The sequence below is a fragment of the Notechis scutatus genome, chromosome 2 (genome assembly GCF_049901735.1).
Source record: "Notechis scutatus isolate UNSWTSFEM ecotype Mainland chromosome 2, rNotScu1.2, whole genome shotgun sequence".
NCBI classification, from domain to species: Eukaryota; Metazoa; Chordata; class Lepidosauria; order Squamata; family Elapidae; genus Notechis; species Notechis scutatus.
The window spans coordinates 152,926,769-152,946,816 of record NC_142010.1 but is presented as its reverse complement, the minus strand read 5'-3'; the positions used below and the strand labels follow the sequence as shown (position 1 = coordinate 152,946,816).

At 38.9% G+C, this 20,048-nt stretch overlaps 1 protein-coding gene across 2 annotated transcripts; it reads right to left on the bottom strand.

Annotated features, from left to right (window-relative positions):
• Positions 1-609: 609 nt before the first annotated feature.
• Positions 610-18,069, bottom strand: HAUS7 (HAUS augmin like complex subunit 7). Of its 2 annotated transcripts, none has more exons than XM_026676211.2 (10): positions 17,950-18,069; positions 14,960-15,075; positions 11,517-11,587; positions 7,845-7,906; positions 7,258-7,373; positions 6,468-6,626; positions 6,144-6,240; positions 4,671-4,898; positions 1,657-1,768; positions 610-843 (listed from the first exon to the last, which is right to left on the bottom strand). In XM_026676211.2, the coding sequence occupies exons 1-10, from the start codon at positions 17,989-17,991 to the stop codon at positions 770-772; spliced, it is 1,077 nt and encodes a 358-aa protein (XP_026531996.1). In that variant the 5' UTR covers positions 17,992-18,069; the 3' UTR covers positions 610-769. The 2 variants fall into 2 exon arrangements, with proteins under 2 accessions (XP_026531996.1, XP_087812984.1); XM_087956858.1 differs by lacking the exon at positions 17,950-18,069 and adding an exon at positions 17,737-17,796.
• Between the last annotated feature and the right edge of the window lie 1,979 nt (positions 18,070-20,048).

Genomic DNA, 20,048 nt, shown 5'->3' with positions numbered 1-20,048 from the left:
GCAACAATTTATTGTCTTCTCACACTCAAATGGGCTCTTTGATCACATTGGCCCCATGATATTCCCCATCCTTCAAGTCATTTACCCAAATGCTTCATTGCTCTAAGATCACAGAAAACCAAGGGAACTCTTATACATCCAAGAGAAGGCAATTAGGAGCAATTATGTCAATTGTCCAAGTAATCTCGCTATTCCACAGTTCAGTTGGAGTTTCAACAGAATTATATTTCAGAAGCAGGAAAATTCTCCAGAGCATTTGAAATGCTTTTCAATCCATTAACTGCACCGTTTTAATCCTGCAAAGTTCTCAACAAATCAAAACATTAGGAGGTAATGATCTCTTTAGAGCAGATTGGGAATTCTAAAAATTGTCCTTCAAGGGATTTGGCAAAAAAAAGGGTCTTCAGCCAAACAGAAATACCTGGCGTGTAGTTTTAAAGGGAGAGAGGTAGAAGCTAATTCCACAAGATGCTAGATATAGGGATGCAAATGTACAAAAAAGGGAGAACAGTCTTTCTGATCCAACTAGTGCTATTTGGTAACTGGGAATTAAAGCAGACTTTAAGAGAAAACCACAACAACCAAGAAATGTGAGTGAGAATATTCATCTTAAAGGAGACAGGCTTTATTTTTTTTAATTTTCAAAGAAGACTTTAGAAAATATATTAACATTTGAAGGGGAAAAAAATACCAGCTTCTCATTTACATCCCAGGAAGACACATTTTCCCTTCATCCAAAAATAACCTACAATTTGCAGTCCTTTCATTTTTAGGAACTCTGAGGATCTTTGAGGGTGGCATGGATGGTTTTGTATTTCTGCTGCAGTTCTTCAAGCTTTGAGGCTGAAAAAGTAAAAGATCAGCTTGATAGAGTGAAAGGTGAAGGGGCCTGGGAGGCTTGAGAACCTTTCAGGCTTTGAAAGTGATGGCTCTATCTCAGAGGTCTCCAAACTTGGCAACTTTAAGACTTGTGGACTTCAACTCCCAGAATTTCCCAGAATTCTGGGAGTTGAAGTCTACAAGTCTTAAAGTTGCCAAGTTTGGGGACTCCTGCTCTATCTCTTCTTCAACATGCTCAGGCTAAATCAAATTCTCTCTACCCATTACATGTTCTTCTCTCCTAGATGCCCATCGTACCTTCCTTAAATTTCACTCCCTGAAGAAAAGACTTCCCCCATCCCCGGGATTAAATAGTTCAGTTAAGAAAGCACCCAACTCATAATTCACACCTCCCCACACACTAAAAGGCATCAGAAAGGGATGAAAAACCAGATGTTCCCTGAATGTCTGCCTCACTATTTGTTCTCTGACTGATGAAGTTGCTTGGATGAGCAACGAGACGTCTGAGATTAACAAAGTTTGGTCCAATTGCCATGATTCAACCTTTAGATACCTTTGGCCTGGATGATTGAGTCTTCATTGACATATTGCAACACGTTTTGGGGAGAAACCCCTGAAGGTGGTGTGGCAAGAGTTGGTACATTCCAATGATTCTCTGACTAATTTTGCTGATCGATGAAGTTGCTTGGATGAGCAACGAAACGCCTCAGATTAATGAGGTTTGGTCCAGTTGCCATAAAACTTCAGAAAGGGAGTTTCACAAAGAGCAGTGTAGGAAGAGGAACTGACATTTATAGGAAAGGCCACAAGACTTACGTAATGTGGCTATAGTGCTTCCATTCCAGAACACTTTCTCTTCATGCCGCCGTTGCACCGTCGCCATAATGCGTTCTGAGGTTTCTGTAACCTGGGCCAGGCCTTGCAGCTCCTGCAAATGAGAATGTTGATAAAACAAAAGCAGGAAGCTCCTTTAGTGGCATCTTATCATCTCCAACTGTTCAATATTTTGTACTCCAGATTTTAATAGTTGTAAAGAGGTGGGACAGGAAAGAGGGAAGTGAAAAGCCTATTCTGGAGGATATTTTTAAAATAAAAAATAAAAAAAATGGGAGGGAATTGTGTAATAAAAACAAAACCATGAAGCACCGGAAAGCTAACAAATATATTGTAGCACAGGCTTCACGGGTTAAAAGACATTTCTATTTGATGGCCCCTCAGTATGCCATTATGTACAGAAGGCAGGTTTACATAGGAAGAAATAAATTCCCGAGTTTAGCAACCTGACTGCTGCCTCTTGTATTCTGCAGACTTTTTGGTTCACTGCACACATCATTTCACCTTTGTGTGAACACACACTTGCCCTCTTTCTTTAATTAAAGATGGATTCTAAGTCTCAAGCACTTTTGTCCCAAAAGTCAAATATATTATAAATGCCATGTTTAAAGAAAGCTACTCTAGATGGTGAAACACACAGGCACAGCCAGCTACCATTATTACAATTCCATCTGAACGTGAACATTTAGAAATATGAACGCTGCTACTTCACATGAAACTGAGCCCCTATTTGTTCATAAGGTAAAGGTAAAGGTTTCCTCTGCCAAGTTGTGTCCGACTCCAGAGGGCAATACTTGTCTCCGTTTCTTAGCCGAGGAAGCCAAAGACGCCTCTGGGGTCATGTGGCCAGCATGACTATACACAGAGACTCACGGAATGCCGTTCATAAAGTAGGGAACCACGAATTGTCTGGTACCCATTTCAGCCCTTCCAGAAATTATAATATCCTTCTTGTCGTATCATCTTTGAGGAAAAGGGAGATGACAGAATTTAAAAACCGAACTAAATTGACCAGTTTGATATCTCTAATAATGGCAGCTACACCAAGGATCGGTACGGAAACTAGCAAGATAAATTTCTTTGATCAGTGAACACAAGGAACCTGTATCTAGACCCTGCCTGTCAAACTGGCGGCTCGTGGGTCAGATGCATGACGTGCAGGCCAAGCCCGACCGGCTCCGCAAAAGGCAAAAAACGTCATGATATGTCACAATACATCACATGACACGATCGAGTTTGACACCAGTGATCCAGACTAAAGGAAGATTGATGAATTGCCCTGTCCTTGTGAAATATGCTCAGAGAATAAGCAATTGATTTCCTTTATAATATAAAATACAAAAATACAAAAGAAAATAGTAGGGAAAATAGAGAAGGGAAAAGGGGGCAAAAGAAAGAAAAGGCATTTACTTCTGACTCCTTTTGATGCAGTAGAATAAATAATAGGATCAAAACTCAACTTTTTTACATTTACATAATAGTATAAATTAGCCATTTCTATAATAACAAATCTAATTGGTAAAACCCCAAATCAAATTTTCATTTTTGTTCCACCTCAAGCACAAAGTCAATACGCAATTATTTTCTAATAGACTTGAAACTGGAGCTATGGATACAATTAGGTCTTGATTAGTGTGGATAATGAATTATAATGAGCAACAGACACATTATTTCAATTAGCAATGTTCAAAGTGATATTTCTATGGGAACTATGATAATTAGTTCCATCACAGTCAAAATAGGCAATGAAAAAGTTTGAACTTAAAAATTACGTTAGTGCATTATCAGTGAAATATTCATACTGACTGCAATTGTCAATCTATACAGTTAAAAGATGCTGTTTCTATCATTGCAGTACTTCTATTCCTTGTTGATATTTGCAAATCACAAACAGCGGATGCAACTTTATTTTTTAATGTATACTTTATAATACTTTATAATACAGATTCAGGCATTCCAACGTCTCATTTTATTTCAGTGTTGCTATGACTAGTTTCACATGGTTCAATTAGATCAATTTTATTCTAATGTAATAACTAAGCCTCTTCTTTTTGAGCTTGTATTGTTTTCCTCTGATGGAATCTTCTCTTTCTCCATCTTGTACATATATGTATTTTAACTACCAGTATGTCTATAGCCCCAACTGCAACTGTGTGCAATAGCTGTATTTTCAGTCAGATTACATGCAACCTGGTATCAATTTACAATTTGCTCTAAACTGAATATTATATTATCCTGAACTTGGCATTAATCACAACCTAGCTTTGTATGAAATACAATCTTAAAAACAAATTTTGAAATTATTGTTGTTTTAACACTTCAACAAAAAACTATGAGTAGGGCTGATAGGAAGATTTAGGAAAGGGAACTACTCCATGCAAATGGCCAAGTGGATAGAACTAAGAGAAAGGTAGTCATTTGTGCATTTAAACATATTAAACTTAAAAGGTAGGTGCGTTTACCTAACATCAGGAAGGATGAAAACAATATGCTTGCCTTTCCATAATGTATCTTCTTCTGAAGGTTCATGTAAAGCAGGGGTGTCAAACTCACGTCGTCAGGGCAGCGGCATACCTCCCCGCCCTTGCATGCGTGACCCCTGCGAATGTGCCCGCCCTATGCAGGCGACCCGTGAGTGCCCCGCCCCTACGCATGCATGTGTGACTCCCACACCTGCCCCCATTCATGCATGTGCGACTCCTGCGCTTGCGCCCCCCCACAGGTGCGCACACCTGGGTGTGACTCCAGCACATGCGCCCCGCCCCTGCAACTCCTGTGTGTGCGGACCCCCCCACGCAGGCACGGCAGCGACCCGAAGACCAGCTGGCTGGCAGGAGGCATGCTCACGCATGCGCAGCAAGCTGTGCTGGGGCAACGGCTTGCGTGCCCAGAGAGGGGGCTCTGTGTGCCACTTCTGGCATGCGTGCCATAGGTTCGCCATCATGGGTATAGGCTCCCAAATTCTCTGTCTGTCCATTCACATGCCCCAAGCTCACCTGCATACACAGCAGCAGACTGTGGTGCACAGCTTGGAAGAGGAGGTCACAAGGACTCAGTTTAGGAGCAGGACGTTCACAATGCTTCTGCAGCTCATTCTCATATACTTGTTCAAAGGCTGTGAGCAGCTGGCTGTAGTCAGAAACTATCAGCTTGAGGGACTGAAGAGCCGTGGCAGTGTTGTTGGATGGATCGGCACCAGCGGGATTCCCCTGGAGGAAGGAACACTATTTTCCCCCCCACCCCACCAAAATATAGTGAAAACACCTGAATTGAAGAAAACAGGGAATCAGCTGTTTGAGGGTAGGATAGATCCCTTAAAAGCCAACCATTCATGCAGCAGTGGTAATGAACAGGTAATTAATGCCAAGGATCATTTCTATTTTATTTTGTTTTATTTATATCCTACCTTTATTATTTTTATAAATAACTGATGGTGGCAAGCATACCTAATACTCCCTTCTCCTATTTTCCTCACAACAACAACCCTATGAAGTTGGATGAGCTGAGAAGAAAGTGACTGCCCAAAGTCACCCAGTTGGCTTTTAGGCCTAAAATGTGACTAGAACTCATAGTCTCCTGATTTCGAGACCATCACCTTCACCACACTATAGAGCAACAGTGGTTAGAATGCGGTACTGCAGGCTACTTCTGCTGAATGCAATCTGGCAGTTCAAATGTCACCAGGCTCAAGGTTGACTCAGCCTTCCATCCTTCCGAGGTCGGTAAAATGAGGACCTAGGTTGTTGTGGTAAATAGGCTGACTCTGTAAACTGCTTAGAGAGGGCTATAAAGCACTGTAATATGCAGTAAATGCGACTGTTGTTGCTACACCTACAGAATTTTTCTGGCTTCCTGTTCTGCTTGCCTTGACATTTCAAGCATCACCTACCTCCCTGACTCCCTATGAGAAATTGAATGAAATAGCTCTTAACTGCAATCTAGCCAGGATACCTCTGTTGCAATTAAAATACAGACATGCAAGCAAGTATATGCAAATGGATACAATAGCTGTATAGCAAAAAAAAAAAAAAGGAGAAGTAAGCGGTATTGTTTTTAATAATAGGACCAGAGAAGGTCAATAAAGGTGGAAGGCAAGGCAGAAGAGAGAAGAGAGAAGAATTAAGGGCAATGCCCTAGCACTTCCGTGGAAAAGGCTACTTAGGGTTAGCAACTCTTCAACATTATTTTCTTGAGTTTTTTTGATATGAAAACTTACTAATAGACATTTACCTAACACAATTAAAATAATTACTGTGTTATAGAGCTGACACAGATCATCAGTCTCATAAAATCAGATATTCCTTTCTGTAAATATTCCATGATGAGCCTACACAATTGGTAAAATGAAACATCACAGACTGCTTGTAACTGCAAGCAACGGGGCAAATGAACTGGAGGTGAAAGCCACCCTTCCCCCAATGTAAAACATATGCCACCTGTTTGATATAGCAGGTCTGTAACTTGCTTACCTGGGCTCTTAGATTTTCCAAGGCTGCTGCTGTCTTCTCCAGCTCCTCTGATGCCTCCAAGAGAGTTTGCTCATGAGAAGTCATTGACCGCAGGGCCCTTTTATATACACAGACAAGAAAGTGGGTAGCAGGAGTTCATGGTTTCATCACGACAGACGTGGGGAAAACAAGTGGACACGGCACATCAATGGAAACTGGATCTCATTTTTACACGAATCCTTTCCTCTATTTGACACCTCCAGCCTCCCCATGGTTCTACAATAAGCTGAGGTGAGGGGCTTCTTCACTCTCTCCATAACTTAACAGCAGGCACAGGAACCTTACCTTTTCTGTTGTCCTTCTCCACCCAAAAGGAGTGCCTTTATATCTGAGTTCCAGGGGTGACACTCTGGATTCAGCACTGCCTGCAGGTCAGGGCTAGAGAAAACCTGCTTTATGAATTCTTCGTTCTTCCTAGCTATTTCTTGGAAAGATTCCTCTGTGCTGCAAGAGAAGGCCGGGGAATTATAAAATGTAGGCCGCAGGGCAGTCTTAACCTAGGGAGTAAAATTGGGATTGGTACGAAGAGAAGGAGGGGTCTAAAAATCAAAGAGGACATGATCTGTTCCCATTAAAAGACAAATCAGTTTGATGGTAATAAAACATGGCCCCAGAGCACTGGTTTAAGACCAGCCATCTGAACTACTGCTCTGATTGCAGAAAAAGGGGCACACAGTTTCATATGTTTTAGCTGTGGCTGGATGGCAGTAATATAAAATGATGTGTTTTAAGATTCCATCATTATTGTCTAATTCCTGTGTACTTCCCCCTTTGCAATCCATCCCAAATATGTACTCCAAAATCCACACTAAAAAAAAAGAATGCACCAATTTTGGACATTTTCCAGGACAAATTATCTAGGATGGCATGCCGATTTCATCCCAAAATCTGAATCAGCATGCCATTGTGATGGCAGAATTCCACACCTTCTGCCAACAGTAACAATTCAGCCCTACTCAGCAACAGCAACTGTATTCAACACCACATTAACTAAATCTATCTATTTAAGCACACAACAGCTGCAAAACTTAGGGAATGATAATTGTGGGGAAGGATACCTCTCCCTCCCTCTCACCTGGAATAACTACCGGAGTCTGATATAGAGTCTAATAGCATAAAGTTAGTTTGAGCTGGAATGACAGCCACCAGCTGTTGCAGGAAGTGGAGCTGCTTCTTAACAGAGGCCTTTCCCTGTGGGGACACAAACACAAAAAAGCATACAAACTCTTAGCATCTTCCCTTCCAGTCTGATGATGTAAACAGGCCTCTCTCTCGGATATGCTCAGCTGTCGATATTCAGGATACAGTGTCTGAGCAGGCCCCATGTTAAAAGGGAATAGAAGAAAAATATCCAAGGCCTAGAAAGGAAATTCCACAAAGAGAAATGACATATGCTTCATTTCATTCCTTTTCGCATTACATAACCTAGACTTTTAATTAGTTAAAATGTTACTGGGGGGGGGGGGGGGAGAGAGGAAACAGCTTGTCATATCTATTGCAAGTCAGTCAAGCTGCAGGAAAGAGAAGAGTAGAAGAATATCCAGTCACAGCAGGCAGCAAGGAGCCGACATCTTCGTTGAATGAAGAAGGGCAAGGAAAAGGCATAAAACAGGCACGGAAGAGACAGCAGGCTGCTTTTGCAGATGTTTTCCTGGTGCTTACCTTGATGAGATCCAAATCATCAGCTTGACAAAGCATCAGCTCAGACCCCAGCTTCGCCATTCCTGTCAGGATAGGAGGAGGTTTAACCACAGAGGTGCCAGGGTTTCCCACAGAGTTATTATTTGCTCTGGAACAAGTTTCCAGTTCTCATGAGCAATGCAGTAATTGTTCCTGGTTTTCCCTGCTTGCAAATGGAAGATGTCCAAAGGGATACCTATGAAACATTTGGCATTTCAACTTTCTACGGCTCTGCTTTGGGTGTTTTTTATTTTTAATTTCCCATGTATTTGACAACTTTCCAGCCCAGATTTACCCATTCTGCTTTAGCAACAAAGAGTAAAGGGGAAGAGCTTGAGATTCTTATACAACATACACTTATACATTCCAAGGCTTCAGGTCTTAAGAAAGCTTAAAAAACACACACACACACACCAGTACTTTGATAGTGTTTTTACACATCTACATCTGTAGAATGATATTGGCGTGGCTGGCTCCATTAGATGCCAGGAGATGGCAGAAGTCAGGCAGGAGGCCAGGGCTGAGGAAGGCTTTGGAAGCTGAACCAAACCTACAAAAAACAAAGGTACTGTATTCTATTTTGTTTACTTTCCCCTAATTCCTAACGACCACTGCATAGCCAAAAATGAAATGTTGGCCCAGAGTGGAGGGAAACTATTCCTGGAAAGCAACATTATTTTTTTTTACAGCAGATTAGGGCAAGACTTGGCTTCCACAAGTAATTTTGTCTTTGATCTAGGTATCCATTTTTTTTTTTTTACAAAGACACAGAGAAGTTGGACACCAGAACAAGATGCCTGATTCTTTCAGTGCCCGCTCAGAGGTGATTCTACCAAAAAAAAAAAAATCCCCATCTGGTACTCCTTGTACAATTCTTTGTACGCTAAAACTCATAGTCAGGTATTGAAGAGGGGCTTGATTCAGTGACAGGGCATTTGTTTTGCCCACCAAGAGTCTCAGTTCATTTTCCAGTGTCTCCTATTCAAGAGACAAGACAGCAACAAATGACTGTGAACAAAAGCACTGCCTGTGTGTTGGGGCCCACTGGGAAAAAAGACTATTATGTCTTAGACTGAACTCATGTTACCAGTTTTGGGCCAAGAATTATATGTACAGACACAAAAGTCGATGGCCCCAGAGCAAAAAACACTTAGTATTGCATTGGGCTATTAATAAGGCAGCTCTCTTCACTTTCCTTTTCTTTCATATTAAACATATGGAATATTACAATTTGGTCACAAACTTTTAAAGGATCTCTGAGAATTCCAGGGCCCACGTGGACCCTCAGGGTGTGCTCCTCTGATTCAAAAGGGCATGATCTGATAGGCCAAAAGAGAGCCAATAATATTAAAGAGTAGTGAGCTAGAAGTCCCTTTCTTGAGTCATGTAGAAAACAAGTCTCAGATGCAGATTTCAAGCTTTGTGTCCCTCACGACTGTAGACTGCACCGTATTTGCTCACATCTTTATTATCCCTCTTGAATGGCTCCAGTAGGTAGCTTGCTCAGTACAGATGAAAAAAAAAACGGTCAGGAGAGAATGAGGCATTTTAGTAATTGAGTCTTGTGAAGATACACTGAACTCAACTTGTTCAATTATAGAAAAATTTTGAGGAACCAGGAAAGGCAAGCCTTTTTTAAAAAAAGAGTTTCATAAACATAAAAGCAATCCATCAACCAATCTCTACACATAACATCTGCTGGGGGAAAGAAAGGGCTGTTTTCAATTGCCGAAGACAGGCATGGATTAAAATATGATTTCTAGCTTGCAAGCATTAGACAAAGGAAAATATGGCAACATAATAAATTATGAGTTGATCTACTTTTATGCAGCTTCTCAAATTATGAAGATTATGGATTAATCCAAGTCACATGCTACAGACTGAAAACCTAAACCATGTTCCTTGGCAAAAACCCTGCAGTTTTATATTTAAAAAGTAATTCCTACAGAAGTGTTTATGTCCGTTGGCTTAGTTCTGACAACACTGAGGACAGGACTTCAGAACAATCAGAATTCTGGTCCAAAAGTTCAGACTTTGCTTGGAATATTGGAAGCTTGATGAACTGAAACATGGACTGATGGAATGTCAACTAAGATGTGACTCATTTCCTGGAAACTGAGCAATTGCTTTGCTGTGCATCTTTATGCCAACAGAACACCAAAAATATTAACTCGCAGTACAAAAGTTGCTTTTTCTTTTTTCTTTTCACAGTGAAGTTGCCAGTATCCCCATAAATTAACTTGATGATTTTAAAGGGCAAAAAGCAGCCTTCTTTGGTTCTTAATATGCATCTCTTTTTTTGTTAACATGTTTCTTAAATAGCATTATTTTTCATTACTTTGAACAACCCCATAACTTATTTACAAGCAATGACTTCTTATCACTTATAAGGGCTTGCTGCATTTATTTACTTATTAAATTTCTATTCCGACCATCTCACCTAAGTGGTAGTTTACAATAGTATAATAAAACTATATAAACACATGACTAAAAGCACAGTTAAAAACAAAATTAAGAACAAAGTTAAAATATACAAGTTAAAGTAAAACTCAAAGTTAACAAAATGAAATAAATAAACAAATGCATTAATTAAGATCATTTAATTTGTTTCTTTTGGAGACATTTACTCTTCAAGATCTCACTATTCTCATTATTCCATTATCATCCAGCCTCCAAATGTGATTGTTTAACTAGAAGATGTGAATCTAACTACACATATATATGCCTAGTTCTATAGTCAATCATACTATCATAGTAACACTAAAACAGAAACCAGGAAATGGTTAGATGGAGAAAGATTTAAAAAAAACAAATGCGAGCTTGGTTTTCAATTATTCTAATGGAATTTTATGGGATAAACTAACAGAATGCAGTCTAGGATATAATTAACAGTTTCCCCATTTGTGCTCAGAGGGAACTTTAGATTCTTCCCACAAGTGAAATGCATCTCTATTAATTTCCACAGAAACAAGTAACATGAGCAGTCCTTGAAATCATGGTTTAAAGACAGGACAAAAAACTGACATTGGACAGCCATTTATAGAATAAATGTCCGATTTTTGTCCTGTCAATAAAACATAACTTCAAGAACTACTCATGTATTCTATTCTGCCCAGCACATTAGACTTAATGTCCAGGCTGTTTATAGGCATATGGCAAGAATATACAACAGATGTCTGGGGGAGCAGATATCAATTGATGTTTTATTTATTTCCTCCACAACAACCTTGTATGGTGGGGTTGAGCTGAGAGAGAGACAAACTAGTCCAAGATCGCCCAACCAGTTTTCGGGTCTGAGGTGGAACTAGAACTCGTAGAATCCCGGTTTGTAGCCTCCTGCTTTATTCACTAGACCCAAATGATTCTCCCACTTTGTAATTTCCCATTTAGCTTCATTCCTTTTTCTATACACATTGTGACTCTGTATGCAATACAAAAGGAATTGCATTGTCACAGTGTCTTTTAGTCTTTTTTGACAAAAGGCTTTGATCCTGCATAGTTTGAATTTGAATCTCTATATAGTCCTATTCTACCCACCTTTCCACCCACAACCCAGGAACACACACACACACACATCAACAACTTTCCCAACTGATAGAATGATAGCAATTATTTATTAATCCACTTAATATGACCACTAGATATACAGTATACCTTTTATCTTTAAACCTGATTGTGATTCCTTATTGAAAGATGAAAACTGCTCTCGAAGAGGTGGGTACACACTGCAAGGGAATGCAAAATAAACTTTCAAAGCAAAGCAATATTGGAGTATGATTCACATCTTAATACAGAAGATTTTCAAAGTGAATATAAAGATAAAACCAGAAACTTTTCTTTTGGGCTTTAATGGATAAAGATTTTGAAAAAAAAATGGAACTTTGATGTTAATATATGTTGACAGCAGCAAGATTACTGTATGCACAAAAATGGAAGGACGCTTTAATCCCCACAATGAATGAATGCTTACAAAATCTGATGGAGTTAGCAGAGATGGCCAAATTGACTGTTTTGATTAAAGAAAAAAACACAATTACTTTAGTTTCTACTTGGAAACTGCTTCTGGACTTTGTGCTTTAGGTGGAAAAAAACGTTGATTTTGGATTTTACCTAGTAGATAGATTTGTTGTTATAGAAATGGCTCTTACATTACTATGTAAAAGTAAAATGTTGAGGTTTGATGCTACGGTATTATTTTATTCTACTGCATCAAAGGGAGTTGGAAGTCAATGCCTTTTCTTTCTTTTTTCCTTTTGCCCTACACTTTTCCCTTCCCTCCCCACTATTTTCTTTTGTATATTTGTATTCTTTATGATAAACTAATAGAAAAAAAAGAAAAAAACTTTCAGAGCCTTGTCAGAATATTATAAATAATTCGCACCCCTTCATAAATGCAAGTAATTCAAATTATTCAGAGATAAAAAAGATGAAAGGATAAAAAATATGTTTTCCTTTCCAAAGAGCAATACCAAACCATTTAGACATCTGTTGTGGAATAGCGATTATGATTATTTCCTATAACTATTTTAAAACAAGCTACTGTAAAATCTAGTTCTACTCATGGTTTTTCAATCTAGCAAGGGGGAAAACCCTTAGCATAGAAGGAAGAGAATAATCAGGGGAAGCAACCATGATTGTGAGATTGGCCTGGATAAAGGGACACAGGCAATTACTCTTGTTATAAACACTCCTTCAAGCGAAACTCTGAATATTCACTTTTTTACATTTGGATCCCATCAAACTATTATAATCCCATATAGTATCTAGGGAGAATTTACACAGGCAGAATCTGCCTTAATTCCATATATTTCGACAAGGCAAAAAGACCATCCTGCCTCTTTAATAATTTAAATACTTCAGTACCATTTAAACTTCTCTATCATATTTTCTTCCTGTCATTTTTATTAAAAGAGATTTTAAATGCCAACTATCTAAAAAAACAAAACACATAAATGGGCTAAGAGGTAACCAAAGTAAAAAACTTTAGTTCTTCTTTATTTCATTTACAAAAATTGGGTGATACTGGGTTTAGGACACAGGAGCAAACTAATATTTGTCAGCAGTTTCTAAATCAAAGGGCCCAGTCCAACATGGTTGCTTATGTAAAAAATGGTCTTCTCATGGACTATGTAGGTTTCCACTCCCAATTCCATCATGTGAGTTGGAGGAAAATGTTCCTATCTTTCTGGGATTATCAAGCCCATTGGCCAGTTTAGGAAGCCAGGTTTTGGCACCTCACTGTCCAAATATGGCAGTGCTAAAATTTTGTTCAAATCAGGCTCAACTGATGGACATTGATATGTAAGTAGTTCTCAGGTTAAGATGACAAATCGGATCAGAATTTTCATCACTAAACAATGCACAATGTAAAGCACAATTTCACATGACCAAATCACTTAGCGAAAGCCATTCCAGCAGGTCTGGTTGCTATTATTAATTTATTATCAAATGTATTTGCCATCAATCTTATGGTTTGAAGGGACTCTATTAAGCAAATAACTCATGTGATTGCAATTTCCAGCTTCCTGATCCCCCCCTTTGATTCTGCTTGTGGGAAGCCGGCAGGAAATCATGATAACATGATCATAGCTTACTGCAATGTTGGAACTGTGAGTCGGATTCCAAGATCCCAAATTGTGATTACATGACTATAGGCATACTGTGACAAATGGAACTCCAAGGACCGGTCATAAGGACCATTTGTTCAGCACAATCATAACTTTGAAAGCTTGCTGAACAAATGGTTATAACCTGAGGACTACCTGTATAGGTTTCTTGACAATATTATGGAAATGGTTGGCATTGCCTTCTTCCCAGAAGTTTTCCATTTTTTACTCTAATCTCCCATCCAAATAACAATCAAATCTGACCCACATAGCTTTTCAAGGTCAATCAGGGTTAGCTAGATGCTGTCACCTAGCTGGACCCAATGAAGTGAAAATTACTGTAAATTAATTTTGATTAGCTACTCTTAATTTTTGCAAACTGTTTTCTGCAACTTGTGATTTTATGCTACAGTTAATCTCTACACTTGTTACAATTTCCTAACTTCCTTGCTAACATGTATAATCAAAGGAAAGTAAGTTTCAAAGGGCACACCTCTCATTTGATCAGAAGTGGAAATGGGACACACAGATGAACTGAAACTAACACCACCCTTAAAAGTAGGTCAAGTCATATAATTAAATTTTAGAATCACAAAGAAAGAAGTAGTTATGGTTTCAAGAGCTGTTTCTTTTCATACTAATAAGAAATAAATCTTGCTTGTTAGGAAAAGAAAATCCTAAAATTCCAATCTTATGATCTCCAGCAGAGCATCCTAAGAGCCACAGGATTTTTCAGTCTCCTACTCCCAAGACTACAGAGATAATTCTTTTTATCAGCAAAGAAATTGGCGATCAGAAACTTTCTCCTTTACCTCCTAGCACTTGAAAAGCTTAAAACAGGCATGGCAAAGAAGGGGCTGGTTGCAATGCCTCCTCAATTCTACAGCCATATTTCTCCAAAAGGAATAATGTATTACGGTATTTGCATTTAGAGGCTGACAAACTCCCAGATTCTGAACATATTATATTTTAAAAGCATGGAATAATAAAATGAAGAGGAAAAAAAAAAGAGAAGCATTCTCTATAAAGAAAATACACCAACATACCAAAAAAAAAGTCTGAGATTCAATAGATCACATATGAAAAATCTCAATCCAGGGAGCCTGCACAATTACAGCCACCCATTCTTGAGCCTGAATCGGGAGCCTGTTCCTCACGATTCAGACCTGAACAGGCACAGATATTGAGACAGGACCTTAAAAACATCACTTGGATGGCCTAGGGTCAAATTGTATATACAGCTGAATATTGTCTATATATTAATGATACTGGACTCTGAACTGGGTGACCTTATACAGGGGTTTTGTGGAGATATTAAACAAGGCAGCTATAAAGATTTTTCTCTGTGAAGGAGGGGGAAAAAATCAAACCACCCCCCCCCAGCTCATACTGTCAGATCTGTAGATTTCACTGAGTCTGCACAAGACATTCTGACAGTACAGGTAGAATGATCACATCAGGGAATAAGGCTCCAATTGTAATACCCATTACCTGACACAGATCCATTCCAGTATGTCCAAGCGATGGGATGAAGGGCTGAATAGCAATTTCTGTATGTCTTCAGCATCTGACAGGTATACCCCCTCTAGTGCAGGGCAGCCCAGTTCCTGAGGATAATGAAAAATAAAATCAGGAATATTTTGTTTCATTCTATGCCTCCCTCTGTACTTCTTGAATTCTCCTAGGATCTCCAACCATCAAAAATACTTAGTCTTCTCACCCTCCTTTCCCACAGACCAATCTTAAGAAAATTCTTTGCATTTTCTACTATGTAAAATATGCAGAATCATGTTAAATGCTTACATAAATAGTAAACGGATAGGCAAGCCTCCAATTCTGCATACACTGGCCGTTTGCCATGTCTCAGCTTCAATTAAGATTCAAGTTGACCGAGGCATGACTTTTAATCACGCCAGCAGGGCAGTCATTCCCTCTCCCCAAATCCCTCTCTTTTTGCTAGACAATTTTTTTTAATGAAAACAAAAATTGGGAACAAAGGCTGAGAAGAGAGACAGGGCTCTTTCCATCTCCTCAGCAGCTTCAAAATTAACTAACTGGGATCTGCAGGGGAAGTTCAGGGAAATTGACAGAGGCAAATCTGATTGTTCATGTTTTTTATTGTTTAAAACTTTCAGTTTACTTCCCAGAGCCACATGTTAAATGTATAGCCGTATAAAATGAATAGTTAATACTGTAGGTAAAAATGTTTAGTTAGAAAGATTGTAAAGGATTTATTTTTATTTTGACTTGTGTACTTAAGCCTAATATTCTGTCTGTTACTTTCTCTAGTCAATATTTATAACTACGTGCTTTATGCAACTAGGAACCTCTTCTTAGCAGACTTACTTGTAAGACAAGGATCAGAGCAGCAGCATCTTGAGATCTGCCTAAAGCCTTGTCATCTTTTAGCATTTTACTGTGAAAAATCCTTTATGACATGATTTAAATAGCACTATATTGTAACTCTTAGCCATTGAAGGGTTTGGCATGTGACTATTAAATGTATATTTTAAAAATGATTTTTATATACCTTTTCTCTTTAAAAATTTATCTCCAGGGAGATTAGTCTATCTGCCAAAGGAGTAGAAAAAGGTGGGCTTTTGGCCTCCACTCTATCCTACCAGAAAGTGGCACTATAAAATTTATTTTTTAAAAAAACTTTTAAGAGTAAAGGCTACAGGAGTCCTATGTCTTTCATACCTCCCTTGACGTAAGGGAAGGACAGCAGGTGGGGCACTCACAGAAGATATGTTACAGAAACAGCACCCACCAAATTACTGTGATAAAGAACAGAAGACAGGGCCAAGGTATGAAGACCTAGGTGGCTTCTAGGAGAGGTTTAAGGCTTCAATCTTTCCAACCTATGAGCTTGGTGATACTGATACAGTTTCTCATGTATATTTGTGTGGTAATTCTTTTTAAAAAGTCTATGGTATAGTTGGAATCTTCCATGTCACTATCAAATTTATTGATGTTAACTCATGATGGGTAAATGTGGAAGTCATTCAGCCTAAAATCTGCCAGCACTACTCCAATGCCATTAACTTTTTCTGGAATGAGTTTACTCGTACAATATTACATTCACCCCACATCTGTATTCCAGATTTTTTAACCTCATACCGATTTTTGCTTCCTCTGTATTTTGAAAGGACAGAGGAATTGCTCTCTAGGGTTCAATTTGTATTACAACCACTATCTTTCAATGCATACAGTCAGGCTGTAAAGGTAGCAATATTAGTAGTCCAAGAACTGAGAAAACAAATATATACTGTTCTGAAATGTGAGGTCAACTTATTTTATTCTGTTTATACTGAATTGAAGTAGTTTGTTGTATTCTACAGATGCATACAAAGAAGCAAGCTATTTTTTTTCTGAAGCACAACCTCATAATAGGGAATCCATTTTGGGTAAACAAAGAATTTGGAAAGGTACTACAAATGCATATAAAGTTCAAGAGATTTCTAAAGAAATCTTAAATGTTAATGAAGTGCAAGAAGTCTATATTAAATAAAAGTTCAAGAATTCTAGGAAAGGTCATGATGCCCTCCATACAACATCTATTCTTTTTCCCCCATAAGTATAAGCAGCCACACTGAGTTTTCACAGCCAAACTACAATGCTTTCTATGCATATTTATTCAGAAGAAACACTCTGTTAGGATTCTATGTACAATAAGACTCAGCATTTTACTTCTAAACATGAAGAGGATCAGGCTGTTTTTATGGAGCAAATCTCATCACATTCAGTGGAATGTAAGAGCTACTGCAGAATAAATTTACCAAAGATGGTAATATAAGTATCTTAGGCAAAGAAATTAGCTCTTTTATCCAACATGGATTAATAATGTATAACTCAGAAAAGAATGATACCTAAACTAGCACCCGGTTTTCATGATCAAGATGCCTACAACTGAAAATAACGGCATCTACTACTGCTCCACACAAGCAGTATTTCGTGGTATACTGCCTCCGAACTTGGAGGTCCTTAAACACTTGTGAATAAATCTGACCTTTCTTTTAAAGCAATTTTCAGGAAGCAAATTAGAGACGTACATTTTCCAGAGGATCTTTAAAAAGCCAAGGAGCATTAAATGAGCATTTTGAAAACTCGTCTAGTCCACCGATTTGTTTGAACTTGAAATCTAAACATGAAAACAGCAGCCTTCCTTGTTAGCGCCTAAACGACCGGTATTCAAAAAGACACTGTCACTGCACCATATAAACCACCAATGCACAGGCAGGTCCTAGATACATTTACTGCATTTGTACCATTTTGCTTTTTCCTGTAATTCGACATAATCATAATTTTTACGCGCTGCACAGATGGCGACTCTGCCCGGTACCCATCTCCAAAAGCAGCTACCCTTACTCCCCACCGAGACGACACGGAGCAATATTCCTTCCCGCCCGCTCCCTTCCCCCCTTCCCCAAATTCCTTGTTAGCTCTCGCCCACCCCCTCCGAGCTCCAAAAAACAAACCACCTTCAGCCGCCCATAGATCTCAATAACGCCACCGACCGCCATCTTCCCGCGCGGGGACTAGACCCCGCCCACACTCCCCTCTTATTGGTCGGTCGAGTTGGCAGCCTCGAAGCTGATAGGAAAGACCGAATTAGATATTCGCCGCTATTGCAAAACGATACATTTATGTCGCCCGCCCCTGAAGTGGAGGCGCATGAGAATAGGTTCAGAGGTCTGCTGGAAGGGAAGTATCTCCTTTTGTTGAGGGGTTCTTGTTTTGATTATGGAATCTTAGGTTATGGAGAAGAGTAGGAAGCTCCTAAGGATAGGAAAAGAGCGAGATAGCAGATCTAGGTATTAGGAGGCGAGGCTGAATCCTTCCTGACTGCGGGCTCATTTTGTCCAATCTAGTTTCTGTTAGAATGCATTCAGACGTGCAAGAGAAACTAGTTCCCCGGTGATAGTGGCACACAAAACATGCGCGCAGAAAATGGGACACACAGCAGTGAACAATTGGTTCAGTTAGATTCATAAGCGCACAATTTGTGTGTATTCTGAACGGACTAAAACCTACAACAGAAGTAGACCCACTACAATTCTCCCTCCCCTATTACAGGTGGTTCTCAACTCACGACCACAACTGAGCCCAAAAGTTATGTTGCTAAGTGAGACATGTGTTAAGTGAGGCGTGTCCCATTTTACAGCTTTTCTTGCCACATTTGTTAAGCAAAACACTACAGTTGATAAATTAGTAACAGTGAATCTGGTTTCCCCATTGACTTTGCTTGTTAGAAGATCGCAAAAGAAAATGTGAGCCCGGGATGCTGCAACCGTCATAAATATGAACCAGTTACCAAGCATCTGAATGAAAATCATGTGACCACAGGGATGCTACAATGGTCATATATGTGAAAAATGGTCATGTCACCTTTTTTCAGTGCCATTGTAACTTTGAACGGTCACAAAGTGGATTGTTGTAAGTCGAGGACTAGCTGTACTGAATTACCAGGACCATTCCTTACCAGGACCATGCTGGCTAATGTTGCTTGAAATTGTAATTATGCAACCTCAGAAAAAAAAAATCCAGATTTCTGTATCATGCTCTACATACCTTCACAGACAAAGATTAGGTTTTCCTGAAATTTAAATTTAAATTTAAAGTTTAATTATAAAATTTTCCTTTTGAAGGCCTAATGTTGCTTACTTGAAATAGAATTCATTAATGGCCAGCAGGGGGCGTATCAAGCACACGGCTGCAGCATAATATCCAATTTCAACCTCTTTCCTAAATGGCGATTTAAGATGCAGTAATGTAGTGGTGTGCAAAGCCTAAACAGGCTTTGGCATTTATTCAGCAACAACTAAGTTCACCAGGAAGTTGATGTAAGAATTTGTCCTAAAAATGAAAAGTAGCACTTAGAAGTCAGATCAGTTAGGATAAGGATTCTGCTAGTCCCTTTTGCATGTGAGTTGCCAAGAGTTGGTTATAAGGGGGCTGCTGTAGAAATATTTTAAATAAATAAATAGAAGACAAAGACAGGTGTTATCAGATGGTGAGAGTGAACTGTGTTTGTACAGCTGAACCATGTCTTGTTGAAGTCACCCAACTGAACCGCAAACTAGAAAATAGTTTAATTTAGTAAGCTTCTTTAACCCAGCCAAAATATTGCTTATCTGTCTAAATGGGGAGAACAATTTTGTTCTTTCAGATACTCCTCTCCTAACAAATGACTGTGTTGTCATCCAGGCTTGAAAAATTATGTGAAGTAACCCTTGGGATAGGGGAAATTCATTTAATATGATTATTTGTACATATGCTGCCTCATGTAAATCCAGAAGGATGGAAGTATTGTAAGTGAAGGTTTAATAACAGCAATGAAATGAAAAGGAAAACAAAAATTCACTTTCCAAATGCTCCTAAAGTAAGTAGATGCCGGGGCATATTTTGAGAAACTATTTTCTCAAAAACTAGTGCTATTTTTTAGTAGGATATTGATATAATTCCAACAATAGATTGATTATGGTGGACTATAAATGCAATAAAGAAACAGGCTTAAAAGAACTACATAATTTATCTGCATGTAACATATATAAAATAATGCCAAAACAGAATATAATCT

Bases quoted from the DNA above. Each gene is read 5' to 3' on its own strand.
- HAUS7 (XM_026676211.2), bottom strand. From the start codon at position 17,991: ATGGCGGTCGGTGGCGTTATTGAGATCTATGGGCGGCTGAAG. The intron at 11,588-14,959 runs GTAATGGGTATT...ATTCCCTTGCAG, and splicing joins CTGGAATGGATCTGTGTCAG to TGTGTACCCACCTCTTCGAG. The intron at 6,627-7,257 runs GTGAGAGGGAGG...CTTCTCTTGCAG, and splicing joins GACTCCGGTAGTTATTCCAG to CACAGAGGAATCTTTCCAAG.